At 32.5% G+C, this 16,093-nt stretch overlaps 1 protein-coding gene across 2 annotated transcripts in view; it reads left to right on the top strand.

The window, feature by feature from the left end:
• Positions 1–16,093, top strand: part of LOC124102602 (bifunctional heparan sulfate N-deacetylase/N-sulfotransferase 3) — a 171,628-nt gene that overhangs the window by 100,866 nt on the left and 54,669 nt on the right. For both annotated transcript variants that reach the window (XM_058583739.1, XM_046459054.2), the window contains exons 5-6: positions 4,427–4,612; positions 8,328–8,456. In XM_058583739.1, coding sequence (XP_058439722.1) covers positions 4,427–4,612; positions 8,328–8,456 — 315 coding nt within the window. The remainder of the gene's footprint in view (positions 1–4,426; positions 4,613–8,327; positions 8,457–16,093) is intronic.

Raw genomic sequence — 16,093 nt, 5'->3', positions numbered from 1 at the left:
GGCTGAGACAAACACATAGAAGGGTAAGACAATAGGAAAGTGCCTAGTAAATGTTATGGTTTAGATTAGATGCCCCCCCAAAATCTCATGTGTGAGACAATGCAAGAAAGTTTAGAGATAAAATGATTGATTTATAAGAGGTTTACCCCAATGAGCACATTAATCCTTGATAGGGATTAATAGGGTGGTAATTATAGGCAAGTAAGGTATGACTAGAATATGTGGGTTCCTGAGGGCCTTCCTTTGGGGTTTATATTTTGTCCTGATGAGGACAACTTTCTGTTCCATAGCTGCTTTCCTCCAGCACACACTTCTGCCATGGTATTCAACCTCACAACAGGACCCAAGGAATGGAGCCGGCTATCTATGGACTAAGATTGCTGACATGATGAGCTCCCAAATAAACTTTTCTTCTTCTAAATTGTTCTTGTCATGTCTTTTGGTCACAGCAACAAAAAAGCTGACCAAAACAGTAAGTTTCAGGAAAAGGTTAATGTGACTAAAATATAGTAAAGGAGAGAGGAAAGCTAGATTGTGAAGAAAAGGTCATATCTTGCAAAACTTTTGGCTGTGCTAGGAATTTTGCATTTGATGTGCAAGGGAAAATTATGGAAAAATTTTGAAATGAAAGATATTATTATCAGTGTTTTTAAAATATTGCTTTGGCTGTTGAGTACAGATGGATTGGAAGGAGACAAGAAAGAAAATAGTTAGAATATTAGGAACTTGTGCCCAATGGTCAAAAGATAAGATAGTAGATTGAGCTAGAATGATGATGATGACAACAGAATTGGAGAAAAGTGGATAGATTTAAGATATGTGTTAGAGGCAGTACTGAGAGAATATGCTAATGAGCTGATTTGGTTTAGGAAAGAATGAGAAAACAAGATTTTGACACTGTTGTCTAGCTGATTAATAATTGATAGTGTCTTTGATTAGAATCCACGATGAAAGATCTGATATTGGGGTACTGAGACATTTTTGAGATTTAATAATTCTACGGTGTTCTAGATATTTATACTTTATTGTCACTTAGCCCTGTGCCCCAGTTTTTTGCTCCATGAAAATCTTGACATAGATTATAGTGTTCCTGGATCTAAGATACTACATTTAATCAAGGTCAAATGAAAAAGCATAATGAATATTTTAAATTAAAATATTTACTATTTTAGACTTTCTGCTCCAAGATTACAAAACAGTATGTTCTTAGTCTCCAATTAAAAAACTTGGAAGACAGTAATCAGCCAAGAACATAGTATTATGGCTAAACTTAGTGATAAAATGAGTTGGCTTTACAGAGTATACTGCATATAATATTAACATTAACTTTTTTTATTCATTAAGATTTAAGGTTTTCTCTCTCATATTGAATGCAAATTTGGTAGGAAAATTTATGCTGCCTTTATCTCAAACTCATTTAAAAGAGAACTCATCAGTTTTCTGTGATTCACTATTTGACAGTGAATGAGAGTTTTGAATATACGAGGAGGGAAAATGGATCCAGGAGAAGGTAGTGGGGTAGAAGCCATGGTTTGCCACAGAAATCTTCTAAGACAGAATCACAAAATCTACAGGAGTAGAAAACACAGCCTATCACTTGGGGCTAAAATAGGTGGCCCAGAATATTCATAATTTCTACATTATAATTGAGTAATAGGATCACAGCATATAAAAACAATGTAGGTAGGGTAATGATAGAAACAATAATGAATAGCATTCATTGATATGTTTCAGAAACTATATTAAATGTTTTCCTTATATTAATTACATGAAACCCTTTGACGTAAGTACACTTTTATCATCATGTTTGAGAATAGAACATGAAGCTCTAAATCATAAGTCATTTCACCAAAGTTACATAGATTGTAAATGGGAACATGAAATGGTCAGATATATGAGTCCAGGAGTGTAATTTTCTGCCACTGTGCCACACTGCACCAGCACACAAAATGATGAAACTTTAGTGCCACAAGATAGAAAGAAAAAAAAATGAAAACATTATTTACATTGGTTGCCAAATATTGTTAAACAGTCCAAAAGAGGAAAAAATGTCTCTGTTATGTTAAACCATCGATTTACTATATAGAACTTCTGAAGATAAAGCTGACTACTTACCGCAATGTAAAACTATTTTGAGATTTTGATTAATGTAATTTCTTACAAATCTTCAGGCATTTGAATTTCACACTATAGCTCCAGTTTTTGTGAACTTCATCCTTGTTTCCTCCTTCAAAATTTGTCTTAATTATGATTGCCATTCATTTTCTTCCATTTTTATTTTTATTGTTCACCCTTGTTCTTAAACCACTTTGGTTGAATACTTTGATGATCTTTTCTAACACAAATTATATGTTGATACGTGATACTTCATTGAAAACTGCTTTACTTGAGTTTGTAAAAAATGAGAGAATTCTTTAAAAAATGAGAGAATTCATCTCAATTTTGCAGGAGTTATAGATGATATAATAATAATTGCCTAGTTATATAAACTTCTAAAAAGGTTTCAGATAAAATGATGAATGTCAATTTTTTCTTCTCATCCTTTAGCAACCCATCTATTATCTACTCTACCTCTACAACTACCTATTCTTTTTCTATCAGCAGCAATGTGTTAGCTCTCGTTTCTAGTGTCCTTAACTATACCTGACTGAACTGAGTTATCAGCAATGAATAAGCTTTTTAAGATAAGATGAGGGGCTAGGATTGTGGTTCAGCTTTAGAGCACTCACCTAGCATGTGCAAGGTCCTGGGTTCGATCCTCAGCATCACATAAAAATAAATAAATAAAGATTTTAAAAAAAAGACAAAAGGGACATTCTAATTGATAGGGGAAATCTATACTGTATACAGGAAAAGACTTGAAGGAAACATGGAAAATTGGCGTGGAAGTGAATGCTAATAGGAGATGAAGTTGATAATCTGGGACCAAATTCTGAGTCTGCCATGTAAAGAAATATGAAAAGGTACAAGGCTAATGGCAAACCATTGGGAGTATATTTTTCTTCTCTGTTCAGGTGCTTCTTGTACATCCTTGTCCTTTTGTTATTATTTAGGCTGAAAAACAAAGCTGGCCATATTTGACTTTTTACATCTCCACTTGTAGCACATTTCTTGAGTTCAGTCCCTTTATTAGCGTAACTGTGGTTGTGTATATGTGAAATTGTACTTTGGCATGAAGAAAGCCATGATTAATTCTTTAAGTAGAATCTTTGAAGATTATCAAGAAATTAAAAAATGCAAACAACAACAAAACATTTATTTTAAAACAAATTCATGTCCACTACTGAAGCCACGGGATACTATTTCTAAAAGACATTTCATCTTTTGTGCCGTTGCAGTTTTCCTCTATGCCAAAGAGCAATATATCATGATCAAGGGACTGCCACAAGTGGAGAAAAGCAATTACATTTATACACAGTTGTCCCAAATCCCTTCTAAAATAATCCAGATTTTACATAGATTTATTTTTGGAATTGACAGAATCTTAGCAGGACCATTTGAAGTGAAGTGCTATGCAACTCAGACCCTGTCTCTAAATAAATTTTTTATTTAGCCCTAGTTTGTAAATAGGGATGAGATGTGGGTCAGTGGTCAAGCACCCCTGAGTTCAATCCCTAGTATCTGTCCCCTACCCCACCCCCCAAAATGAAAAAGGTATTGCAACATGTGATTAGTTATTTCATGAGTATAGTGTGTGTGTGTGTCAGGGGTGGTGGAGAGAGAAAGATATTGAGAGACTGGTATTTTTTTGGAAACATTTATTAAATTGGACTAATTTTATATGTAGAATTTCACTCCAGAGCAACAAATTCTGAGAATATTTGTCTCTTTCAGCATCGTCTACTTTCAGGATAGGAGGTCTCTGCTTCAAAGTAAATTGCTCTGTAGAATTTTGCCACATTATTTGATCAAAGACCTGCCCTTCTCCTGAGACAAAGAATGTTGTCTATTACTGGCCTCATGCTGAGAGACCAACAGAAATGTGACAGACTTGATAGAAACCATGTAGCAGACAAAAGCCTGTCATCAGTCTTAGTGAGCTTGGAATGTTCACTGTTCTGATAAATATTGGTTTTATTCTGTGGAGCACTGTAAATATTGTTTGTAACAAGTATTTGTTATTTAAATTATAGAAGTTTTAAACAATTAAAAAATGTGGCTATGACAGGATGTGCTGAATGGAGTTCCATGCATTGTCTGTCCCACTCCCTCTCAATCACAAGTATATGGAGATCAGGACTGGTGAAATGGCTACTCTGCTTCCTGAAGTCTAGAGGTCTTAATATTTGTCACTTTAACTTTACCAAATAATAAGAAATGATTGATTTAAACAAATATCTTTGTAGTATATTGGAAAGTTCTTGGGTAAAACATGGCCAGGTCAAATCTTCCCATATTCTAATTAATGTTTACTTGATCTTATTAGGAGCATGGCATTCCTACTGACATGGGCTATGCAGTGGCTCCTCATCATTCAGGTGTCTACCCTGTACATGTACAGCTTTATGAAGCATGGAAGAAGGTTTGGAATATTAAAATCACCAGCACTGAAGAATATCCACATCTGAAACCAGCTAGATATCGGAGGGGCTTCATCCACAAAAACATCATGGTGAGCTTCTTCTGGTATGCATTGAGTACAACTAAATCTTCCAAGCTTACATTTCTCATTTGAAGCAGTATAAGAAGAGAGAGAGAAAAAAGTTAAAAGCATAAATGTAAGAAAAGCTCTATATTGTAGAAAGCACATTTGTCATATCTAAGCAAAGGATTTCTCAAAGTCACTTCTTTTCAATTTTTCAAATCTATTTATTTATTTATTTTTCTACTGGCACTATGGCTGGTAAGCCGGCACTGATGTGACAATGTAAGACAGTATTATATCAAATTGTCAAAAAGTTTTAGAAGCCATCATTTCTTCAAAAAGTTATTTGGTAGGTAAAACTGACACCAACCTGATATATTCACCATCTCTTTTATAAGCCAGTTACACTGAATTTTTTCTTACCATGGCAAGCTAAAAATAACTAAACTATTGGCAGCAAGAAGCCACATGTGAAATCCTGCATAATTATTAACTGAGGATAATACAGAGAATAAATGACAATATTAATTAAATCATTACTATCAATTGCCTAATTCTCTCCAGAGCTTCTCTGTTTTGTTTTGTTACTTTTACTCACTGGGCAAATGTATATTGTCAAGATATTCTGCCACCTTATACTTTGCAAGATGCCCCCCCAAAGGAAATATTAAAAATCTTAATTTTTCTCAAGTACCAAGAAAAGTACCAGTGAAGATAACAATGGATCCACTAATTTAGACTCACATACTGGGAAGAAAGACTGAAAATAACATGATATTTTGAACCACTGCAACTTTAAAGTTTGTATGTTTGAACAGATATCTTTGTTTTAACCAAGGTGTAACTGACTTTTTTAAAGACAGTTTTCTAATGTCAGTAAAAATTACAGGGGAAAATGACTTTTAACTTGGATCAGCTAACATCTTGACATTTCTCTCAATAAAAAAAAAATGTTATAAATGCTAGATGGAGATATAATGGTCACATTTTATCCCAGCCTGCCCTTGTTCGTTATTTGAAATGAACTTACTGCCCCTCAAGTTGCCAGTTTTCAGACCAGAAAGTTTAAAAGCATTCAATACTCCCTGTCATTTTAAAATTGTAGACAGTCTTATGACAGTGAAATTAATTCTCTAAAGACTTTATTTAATGTTGTTCTGTTTTATTTCTGTTTCAATACTGACAGAAAACTTGCTGGGATATGTCCCTTGAGAAATGTTCATTTTCTTTTTCTCCTGAAAAAATATTTTACCTATACTATAAATGCATGAATCTTGCAGGTAATAAAGCCTTTAACAGATTTTGTGTTTTGATAGAACTATCCCTGTGGTCCCACTTTTTCATGGAAACTTTCTATTTTGGTTTATAGGCTCTTGGATGAGAGTTTTTTAGTGAGAAATGTTCAGAAAGCAGTTGATTATGCAACAAGAGAGACAGGACACTTCTAGGAGCCATCCAAATACAAATACAGGTGGAGACCACAATAGCCAGTATGCCCTCATAGTAAGAGACTATACCAAAAAAAAAAAAAAAAAAAACAACTGAGGAGTGATCTCTAAATTCCATCAATAATTCTTTCTCTAGCACAAGAGAGCCATTTCAAGAAACATCTTCAGTGTCTTGAATTTTGTATTCAGTAATCAGAACAGTGGACTCTGACCCTTATCAAACTCCCAATTATCTCTTTAACCTCTTGTGGTGGTGCTTGGATTCTCCTAGGGTTTATGGTGATGTTTCTACTTGCATCAGGAGTAACCCTTAGTTGCAAGGTAAAGCGTGGCTTTTCCTCTTCAACAAATCTTATTTATTTATTTATTTACATTTTTCTCCGTTTAGTATAGAATTATCTGAGCAATAAATTATCAAGGACAGCTCTGAATGCATTCTGTAATTTTTCAAGTAAAATAATCAAGTGAAATCCTAAAAGTGATTTAGTTAGTCACATCCTTGTAACATGTAACACAACCTGGTATATAATCACATGTATTTTCTTATTTAACTTTTGAATATTTCTCTTTATTTGATGTATCTTAAATTTTTCAAGAGTAGAAAACGTGTCTTTTTATTCTCATATGGATTAGAATTCAGTTTAAATAACATTTTAAAAATAAATTATATATATTTATGTATGAAGACATATCTTTGCATATATATATATATATATATATATATATATATATATAGAGAGAGAGAGAGAGAGAGAGATCTTTATATTTTCCTATATAAAGATATCTTTATATAGAAAGATATCTATCTATCTTTAATTTCCAGGAAATAATATTTTTAAGAATCATTAGGAAATATATTTAATTTAATCATACTTCCTTTTTTAGTGCTTTTTTGGTGTTGTTGATTTTGTGATTTTGTGCATAGTTTTATGACATTGTATAAAAGCTTTCAAACAGTCATCACCAAATGATGACTCTGATTTAAACTTGTTCTTTAAGCTATTGTTTACTTAAACTACTAAGAAAACAACAACAGAAGAATTAGTATACTTGTAAAGTTTTGCAAAATGTGGAAAGTCCTGAACAGGCTATATTTTAAGAGCATATACTCAAAAAAGTTTGCTTTAATAGTTAAGACAATAAAAAATGAAGATTTACTTGCTTAGGGCAATAAGCAGAAAGCCTGCTTGTGTTAGATGCTCTAAAATTTGTAGCATTCCAAAATATATTCATTTATTTTCTGCCATTTCAAATGTACAGTGACAAACAGGTTGTCATGAGGTTATTATATGATACTAAGATGAAAACTGTACTATCTTGAACATCTTCTTTTATAATTTCACTGATATTTTATCAGGAAATCTATAAAAAATTAGTCTTTATCACAAATGTGTATAATTGATGAGATAATGATTTTCATACACAAAGCATGAAAAGAAAACCTTTACAGTAGTGACCATTTATCATTTTGTTTATAAAACTCTCTAAAAATTGTGAACCAAATGGATAAATTCTTTCTTATGTTTGAAATTAGTGGGTTTCACACCTAGAATTTTGGGCAGCATGATATAGTTCTTTCTAGAACTGATTTGTGCTTCAAATATTTGTTCTACTTTAAAATGTCATTTCCTAAGAAGCACATTAAGTAATTTAATAATGACTATATTTTCTAATGCTTGAGTACAACTTGGCAGAAGGTATTAATCTTTACATTTTTTGCCTACTATGATTACAATAGAGCACAGACAATTCCAATATTTGTAAATTTTCATTATTACTTTTTAATTTTTAAGATGCTAAAACACGCCAGGCGAGGTGGCTCAAGCCTGTAATCCCAGGTTGGGGAGATTGAGGTAAGAGGGTTGCGAGTTCAAAGCCAGCCTCAACAATTTATTGAGGCCCTGTTTCTAAACAAAATATAAACAAGGGCTGGGGATGTGGCTCAGTGGTTAAGCACCCCTGAGTTCAGTCCCCGATACAAAAAGAAAAAAAGAAAAAAAAAGATGCTAAAACATATTAGGTTTCATACTTAAAGTACTGACTTTGATACTTACAGTAGAAATGCAGTTAGAATAATTCAAGCCTAGTTTAGTTGTAAAATATTCTTTTAATTTTCTTCACTATTCATTCTCTTGTAATAGCATTCTCTCTTTCCCAGAGCTTAAAGCATTTTTCTGGACCAGAGTTAAAATTGACTAATGACAGCAGCTTGTATATCATCTTTTGTGAGAAAAATTTCAACAAAGTGATTTGTTGAGCGCAGTATTTTCTTCGTTTGGTCATTTTTTCTTCAGGTTCTTCCAAGACAGACCTGTGGACTTTTCACTCATACGATTTTCTATAAAGAATATCCAGGAGGTCCTAGAGAGCTGGATAAGAGTATCCAAGGAGGTGAACTTTTCTTCACTGTGGTACTCAACCCAGTAAGTATTTGGAGCTACTCTTCAAATAAACAATGAAAAATGGGGAATGGGAAAATAAACAAGGAGAGAAATGAATTACAGTAGATGGGGTAGAGAGAGAAGATGGGAGGGGAGGGGAGGGGGGATAGTTGAGGATAGGAAAGGTAGCAGAATACAACAGTTAGTAATAGGGCATTATGTAAAAATGTGGATGTGTAACCGATGTGATTCTGCAATCTGTATTTGGGGTAAAATTGGGAGTTCATAACCAACTTGAATATAATGCATGACATATGATATGTCAAGAGCTTTGTAATGTTTTGAACAACCAATAAAATAAATAAATAAATAAAAACAATGAAAAAATGACAGAAGCAGGTAAAAATAACACTTACATAGACAATAGGTTCGGGTATTTATCAGCTGAAGAAACATGAAGTTCCAGCTCTAAAACAATAGTGGAAATGTGAATGGGATCCCATCCCAAAGTGGGGACTCATTTATTCTAAAAGCAAAGGTGACATGAGGAGCTTCTGGCAGAAACATAAAAATACTCCAGAAGATCAGAATTTAGGGATTTTTGTGTTTTTGAAGAAAGATTTTTCACTTATAAAACTCTGCTATTTCTATTGGAGGCCATTTTTTTTGCACATTGTGAACAAATTCATCTATTAATTTGTTTCCTACTTAAGCCATAAACAAAAATATTTGTATCTGATAAGCATGAAGGAAATGAATTAGATAAGCAAATATAGTCATTATCCCTACCTTCATGTTACATTGTACATTGCTAGATCACAGAGTAGTCCTGTTTCAGGGAGTCCTCCTCTTCCTCCTTCACATCTTAATACCATAATATCAGTACCCAGTGAAACATTCTGCACATATTTCCATTGAGGCAAGTATTATAAAGTTGTTTAAAGATGGAAGAACTAATTTAAGTAAGCTGTATAAGGAAAAGCTGTTAGTGATTTTTTCCCCAGAAGGGAAATCACTAACATAAAAAGTAAAGTTAAGTTTATTTATCAGATGTATAGGTTTGCCACTGGCATTAGCAGTGTTCAAAATGAAAAATGCAAATTATCTCTAATGTGGAGAAAAAAAACTATCAAGATAAAAGTTGGATAAGATAGAAATAAACATTAAAATTTGAAAGACTACTTTCATGACTTCAATTTTACAGGTTCTACAAATTAAAATTTTTAAATCACCTACTCCTATTTAGTAATTATATAACTTTTTAACCCTTAGAAAATGAGATAACTCATATTTGGGAAAAATCTTCAGGTGTGTTAAAAAAATCAACATGCTTTGGAACAGTGTGGCATGTTCCAAATGCCACATTTCCAAAAGACATTTTGGAAAGTTTATCAACCTTCAGACCAAAAAGCATAAATAATTCTGATTTACATATTAGAAATAACCTGACAATCCTAAGTTACCTGTTTATTTATAAATGTAACTATCTTTTGAGTTACATGATATGACTCTTTTCTTTAGAAGAGAGCCAGCTATGCAAAGGCAAAAAGAGTTAAACAGATATCTAATTATGAACCAAAGATTCAGTTAAAATACTCTTAAAATGTTAACATTTTTTAACAATCTATAATTGTAAGGCCTTTTATTTATGAGCTATAAAATTCTTACATTTATATTTCCTCTAGTGATAGGGCAATAGGACTATGAACCATTCTAATTGATCAGACTTAGCAAACCTCACTGCTTTTCAGACCTTATCAACAATATTTGGCAATTTTAGTTATCTTGATGAAGTGATCCATAGGAAATAAAGTAGTTGGAGGACTTTACAAAAGCACTCTTTCTTGGTTCAGAAAATTTTTAGAAGATAATTACTTCCAGATAAATACTCAGACTCAAAATAAGTGGCAAACCTTGTCATATATTACAAGATAGACCAGGAATCTAAACCCCTCATTTGGTGCACCAGCTCCAGTTCTACTTACCTGAAGATTTGTGGTTGAGAAATCTAAATTAAACTCAACTGAGTCAAACAAAAATGAGTTTTGCAGTTGTTAGTGATGTCTGCCTTCAGGAAGTGATTGAGAAAATTTAGCATGTTTCCCATAAGTTCTCATACTGAAATTAAATGTTGGAATAAAAAGCTACCAGGTATCATGAGGCATACTATTAATTTAGCAGATGATACTCTTTAATTTTTTTATTTGTTCTTTTTAGGTATTCATGACAGTACAGTGAATTTTGCCATATTATACATACATGGAGTAAAACTTATTCTTATTAAGATCCCATTCTTGCAGTTGTACATAATGTGCAGTTACATTGTTCATGTATTCATGTATGAACATAGGAAAGTTGCATCCTATTTATTTTACTGTCTGTTCTATTCCCTTCTGCCCTTTCTCCCTTTCATTCACCTATGTCTAATCCAGTGGACTTTTATTCTTCTCTTCATCCCCTCACTCCCCACCCTGATTTTGGGTTAATATCCACCTTCAGAGAGAACATTCAGTCTTTGGTTTTTAGGGATTGGCTTATATAATTTTGCATGATATCTCTAGTTCCATCTATTTACTGGCAGATGCCATAATTTTGTTATTCTTTATAGCTGAGTATACATGTGTATACATGTCACATTTTCTTTATCCACTTATCTGATGAAGGGCATCTAGGTTGGTTCCATAGCTTTGTTATTATGAATTAAGCTGCTGTAAACATCGATGTGGCTGTGTCACTGTAGTATGCTGATTTTAATTCCTTGGGTATATACTAATAAGTGGAATAACTTAGTCAAATGGTGGTTCCATTCCAAGTTTTCTGAGGAAAGATGATATTTTTTATTAGATTAGAATAAGAATGAGAAATGTATATTTGCTGCAAGAAAAAATTAAGTTTTAATTATAGTAGATTTCAAAGATAACCATTGCAAGATCATGTAACACACCAGACCTCAATTAGTAGTACTATTTTCTGAGAATGCCAAATTAGGTTGTTCACTGAAAAAATTTAGATGTGTGCTGGAAACATGAAACTTAAAAACATTTATATACTTTTCATTTTAAAACAAAATGTAATAAAGACTTTAATGAAGTTTTAAATATCTTGTCATTTGTCAACATAATATCAAAGTTTTAGAATAATTGGTAAGAATTAGGGTGACAGATGATTGCAATAAAATTTTTTAGGGTTAAATTGGAATATATCACAAGAAAGATAAAAACCTGAATGGAATAACTTTCTCAACTGAGGTGTTTTACTGTTAGCAAAGTACTTTTTCAATAGCTAAGCAAAGAAATGTCAATTAAGTAAACTTAATAGAAACAAAAAGTTACAAAGACAAATGTTAGCAATGCCTAGGGGAGAGCAAACCTTGCCCATTTCTAAATGAATATTTCCCAAATCATAGACTTGGAAACCTCAGATGTGGGTTAAATGCAAGTGTTTGAGTAATAATTTTTTAGGTTAAGATCCACTTGGAAAGTGGACACATCAGGCTATCTGAGCCTGGGTCCTTTAAGAATTTAGTTCTGGTTCTTTTTTTTCTGATTCTGAACTCACTGTCAAGATACTTATCATAATTTGCTTTCCTTCTTAGTTAATACTATAGGAAAAAATGTGTTGATCACAGAAACTATGATAATAATTTCCAAATTAATTTTATAAATTGTCTTTTAATTGATAAATATTTCCCATGCCGTCTAACTGCCACAAAAGAATCTGCCGATTGCACGGATTCCATATTAATTTATTTTCTAATTCATAATTTCCCCATTTAAAACTAATAGATAGCATCTTATTTTTATTTATTAGTTTCCTAATTTGATGCTGTCCTGAGAAATGGACTGTGTCAGTGTTTAATTTCCAGTTCCACCTGTTTTAGGAAGATGATCTTAGGAAGATATTATAATATTTAACATGTTTTCCTAAGTATGATGAATGGAACCATTCCAATTTACATAAAATTTTACTATTGTGGCACCATGTAATCATTGTAGATATTCTAAGCAAAGATGTTGCCTTCTTACTTCACTGTTCTAATTTCTAACCACAGATGTTCTAGTCTTTGTTTACACTCCTTCTCAGTAAACACAATTTAGATATTGTGTCATTAATAATTGATATCAATGGAACATTTTTGCCATCTTCCAACATGCTTGATAATAAAGTCAGTACTTGCTTTATTTATTAATAATAAGTGGTTTTGTATTGCCACATTTCATCACATTTGCTTGGCATCCCTGATAGCTTAAGAATATTATACTTCCTTCCAGATCGGCATAACACAAAACCAGTAGCTAATATTTTATGTCCACATTTTATTAATTTTTTTCTCCATGTTTTCAATTTGCCATACCCTCAGTACCCTTTTATTTGCATTCCTGGAAGTTAAATCTAGGTTGTGTTTCTCTTATTAAAGAAAAAAACCAAAACAAAGGCATGCATGTGAATACAGTGAATATCCTATTATGAGAAGAAGAGATATAGGTGGATTACAATTAAGACAACAAAATTCATAAAAGAAGATAGCTTATATAAATAAAAATTAACTCACATTGAAGAAAATGTAATTTACATTTGTATGTTTAGTATGTGTTTGACTATAAAAATCATCTAAATTTTTTTTTGCCTAATGGAAATTGTTTGTTTACTTACATGTCTTTGTTGCAAAATAAGTAAAGAATAACAACCACAATTTTAGACAATGGGAAAGTGATACCTGAACATACTTAATGATGGAAACTCTCTAGGATTCTTGATAATTTTTTTTTTCTTAATGCATAAGATACTACAGGGGAAAGAACACTGCATATTTATTATGTGCTTAATGTGATTGTAATGATCAGATAAATTTGCAAAATTCTGTAGAGTAAGGAAAAGAAGATAAAAATTGAGGACCTCCTATGGTCAAGGTTTCAGAAATGAAAATGATTCTGGAAGAGGTGGAGGAGGAAGAGGAGGAGGGGGAGGGGGAGGGAAAGGGGCCAGAGAACTCTTTCGTTGGCTGGGAAATCTTAGAAGCCCCTCATTTTGTTTTCATAACATCTTCTGTAGACTCACCCAAAGCACTTCTTGTCCTGCATTCTAATTGTGAGTGCTATTAAGATGTTTTTGGTCACAGAGAATGTGTCTTTAGTTTCCCAAAGCATTCAATTCCAAAAGTATCCCAATGTAATACCTATACCTTTTTTTTTAAAAAAATTTAACATCCATTGTTGTTAAAGGAGACAGACTGGCTTTTCTAATGATCTGGTATAAACAGTAAATCTGAAAGGAAAGGAAATATATGTCCTAGTAAGATAGTTCCCCATTAAAAATATAAGTAAAACCTGTTTCTTGAGTTGACTGGGGATGAATTGTGTATTGTTGGGCACTCTTCACTTCTAGTTGTCTTCCTATATGGAGACTTGATTTTGTTGAGTTTCTCTGGTTTCAGGACTATAGGCTTACACAAATTACCTCAAGTAATAGGAGCATGGGACTCCAGAATGCTGAACATTCAGGTATCACAGGACCAGAAGATGTTGAGTCCAAGGCAGCTCTTAGACCCATGGAAATGAGAATTGCTGATCTTGATCTTTCCTTAGTACTTTAACATGACCATAATGCCTGCCATCTCTGTGTGTATTTGTATTCCTTCTCTCTCAAAAGTGCTTCTTGTTTATGGTTCATGTCCCAGTGTGATTACTCTGTATCAGAATTCAGTTTCAATTCTTACTGATGACTGCTTCATCCTCTTGTGGTTTCTTAGGCAAATGTTCAAGCTAGGCAATCTATTTGGGTTAGCTCACCTTTTTTAGTCAGCTCATGTCAGTCCTGCCCTGCTGTGAAATGTCTACTCTGGTAATTCCCAAACCTTTCTAATCTATGACTAAGCAAGTCTGCCTAAGGGATATCCTTTCAGCAAAGGGGCAAGCATTATGGCTACTTTATGGACTAAATCTGAATCATGTGGGAACAGTGTGGTCTTCAGACAATTTCAAATGGAATTATTTTGTGTTATCAGTTTATTGGAGAATTAACATTTATTCAATTCTAGTTATTCTCTGTGTTATATTTTGTGTCACACTTACCTCACAATGTGATTGTTTGTGTATATATCTTTCCTACCATATGAGAGGGAATTCTCATTATAAGAAAGATTTGTGTGTCTCATTCTTTGTGCTTTGCACTATCTAAATCAGTGTTTCTAATGCAACTAAGAGGTCATTAAATGATTTTAAAAGATTAACTCAATGCTGGAAGAGTTGTTTAAGGGCATGACTTGATTCATGGCATATACAAATGTGAATAATAATAAGGCTTTTTTAAAAAAAATAAAACTTCATTCTGGCAGATTACCTGCTTGCAAGTAAATGAAATTTGAAGCTCCGAAATATAAGTGGCCTTAGGTCTTTAGTAGGTTCTCACAAGTGCTTACTTTACACACCTAAGGACTTAGATTTGATCCCCAGCACCACCAAAGAGAGAGAGAGAGAGAGAGAGAGAGAGAGAGAGAGAGAGAGAGAGAGAGAGAGAGAGAATACTCAGATAAATAAAATTAGAACTGAAAAATGATATTATTTGACTACTATGTAAAACTTTACACTAACAAATTGGATACCTAGAAATAAATAAGATCCTAAGCTCTTCTATCTACCAAGATTAAGTGATAAAAAAAATAGAAATTTTGAAAGGACTTATAACTGGGAAAGAGACAGAGTCTGTAATCAAATGCCTTAAAAAAAAAAAAAAAATAAAACCCTCAGGGTAAGACAGATTTACTGATTAATAATTAATTCTACCAAATATTTAAAGAAGAATCAATTGATGTCAATCTCCAATGAACATAAATATTAAAATTCTTAAAAATAATACCTTCAAACCAATATAACAATGCATTAAAAGGTCATAAACCATGACCAAGTGGAAGGAATTCTTAGAATGAAAGGATAGTTCAACAAAGAAAAATCAATTGATGTGAGGCATCACACTGACGAAAGAAAGTGTACCATCTAGATGTAGCAAAAGCATTTGAAAAAATTCATCATATGTTCATGGTAAAAACACTTAACAAAAGTTTAAAATAGAAGGAAATTATCTCATCATAATAAGTGCCTTATTTAGAAAGCCCACAGCTAACATCACTCTCCATGTTTAAAAACTGAAGATTTCTCTCTAAAATAAGTGACAAGGGAAAGGTATCCATTCTCACCATTTCTCTTCAACATAGTTAGACAAGAAAAAGAAATATAAATTGGAGAGAAAAGAATAAAGTGATTCCTATTTGTAGGTGATGTAATCTCATTTGTAGAAAATCCTTAAAAATCAAACAAAAAACAAAAACAAAAGTAAAAATGAAGTCCCATTAAATTTAATGAGGTTGCAGGATACTAAATCAACATACAAACATCAATTGTTTTCTGTACTAATAACAACACATCACAAAATAAAAAAAAATCTTACATATAATAGCATAAAGAATAAAATGCTTAATCAAGAAAGTGAAAGACGATACACAGAAGACTGCAAAATATTGTCAAAAATTAAAGACACCAAAATAAATAGAGGGGTTTCCCATGTATTGATTTAGAGGCTATTGTTAAACTGTCTATACTACCCAATTAATCTACAGATCCTCAATACAATATCTATCAAAATTTCAATAAATTTTTATATAAATAAAAAATTTTAAATTCATA

This window comes from Marmota monax, unplaced genomic scaffold (assembly GCF_021218885.2).
Source record: "Marmota monax isolate L192 unplaced genomic scaffold, Marmota_monax_Labrador192_F-V1.1 WCK01_AAM20220418_F8-fsc00002, whole genome shotgun sequence".
Taxonomy (NCBI): domain Eukaryota; kingdom Metazoa; phylum Chordata; class Mammalia; order Rodentia; family Sciuridae; genus Marmota; species Marmota monax.
Note: the sequence above shows the minus strand (reverse complement) of the source record. Positions and strands in the feature narration are given on the sequence as shown.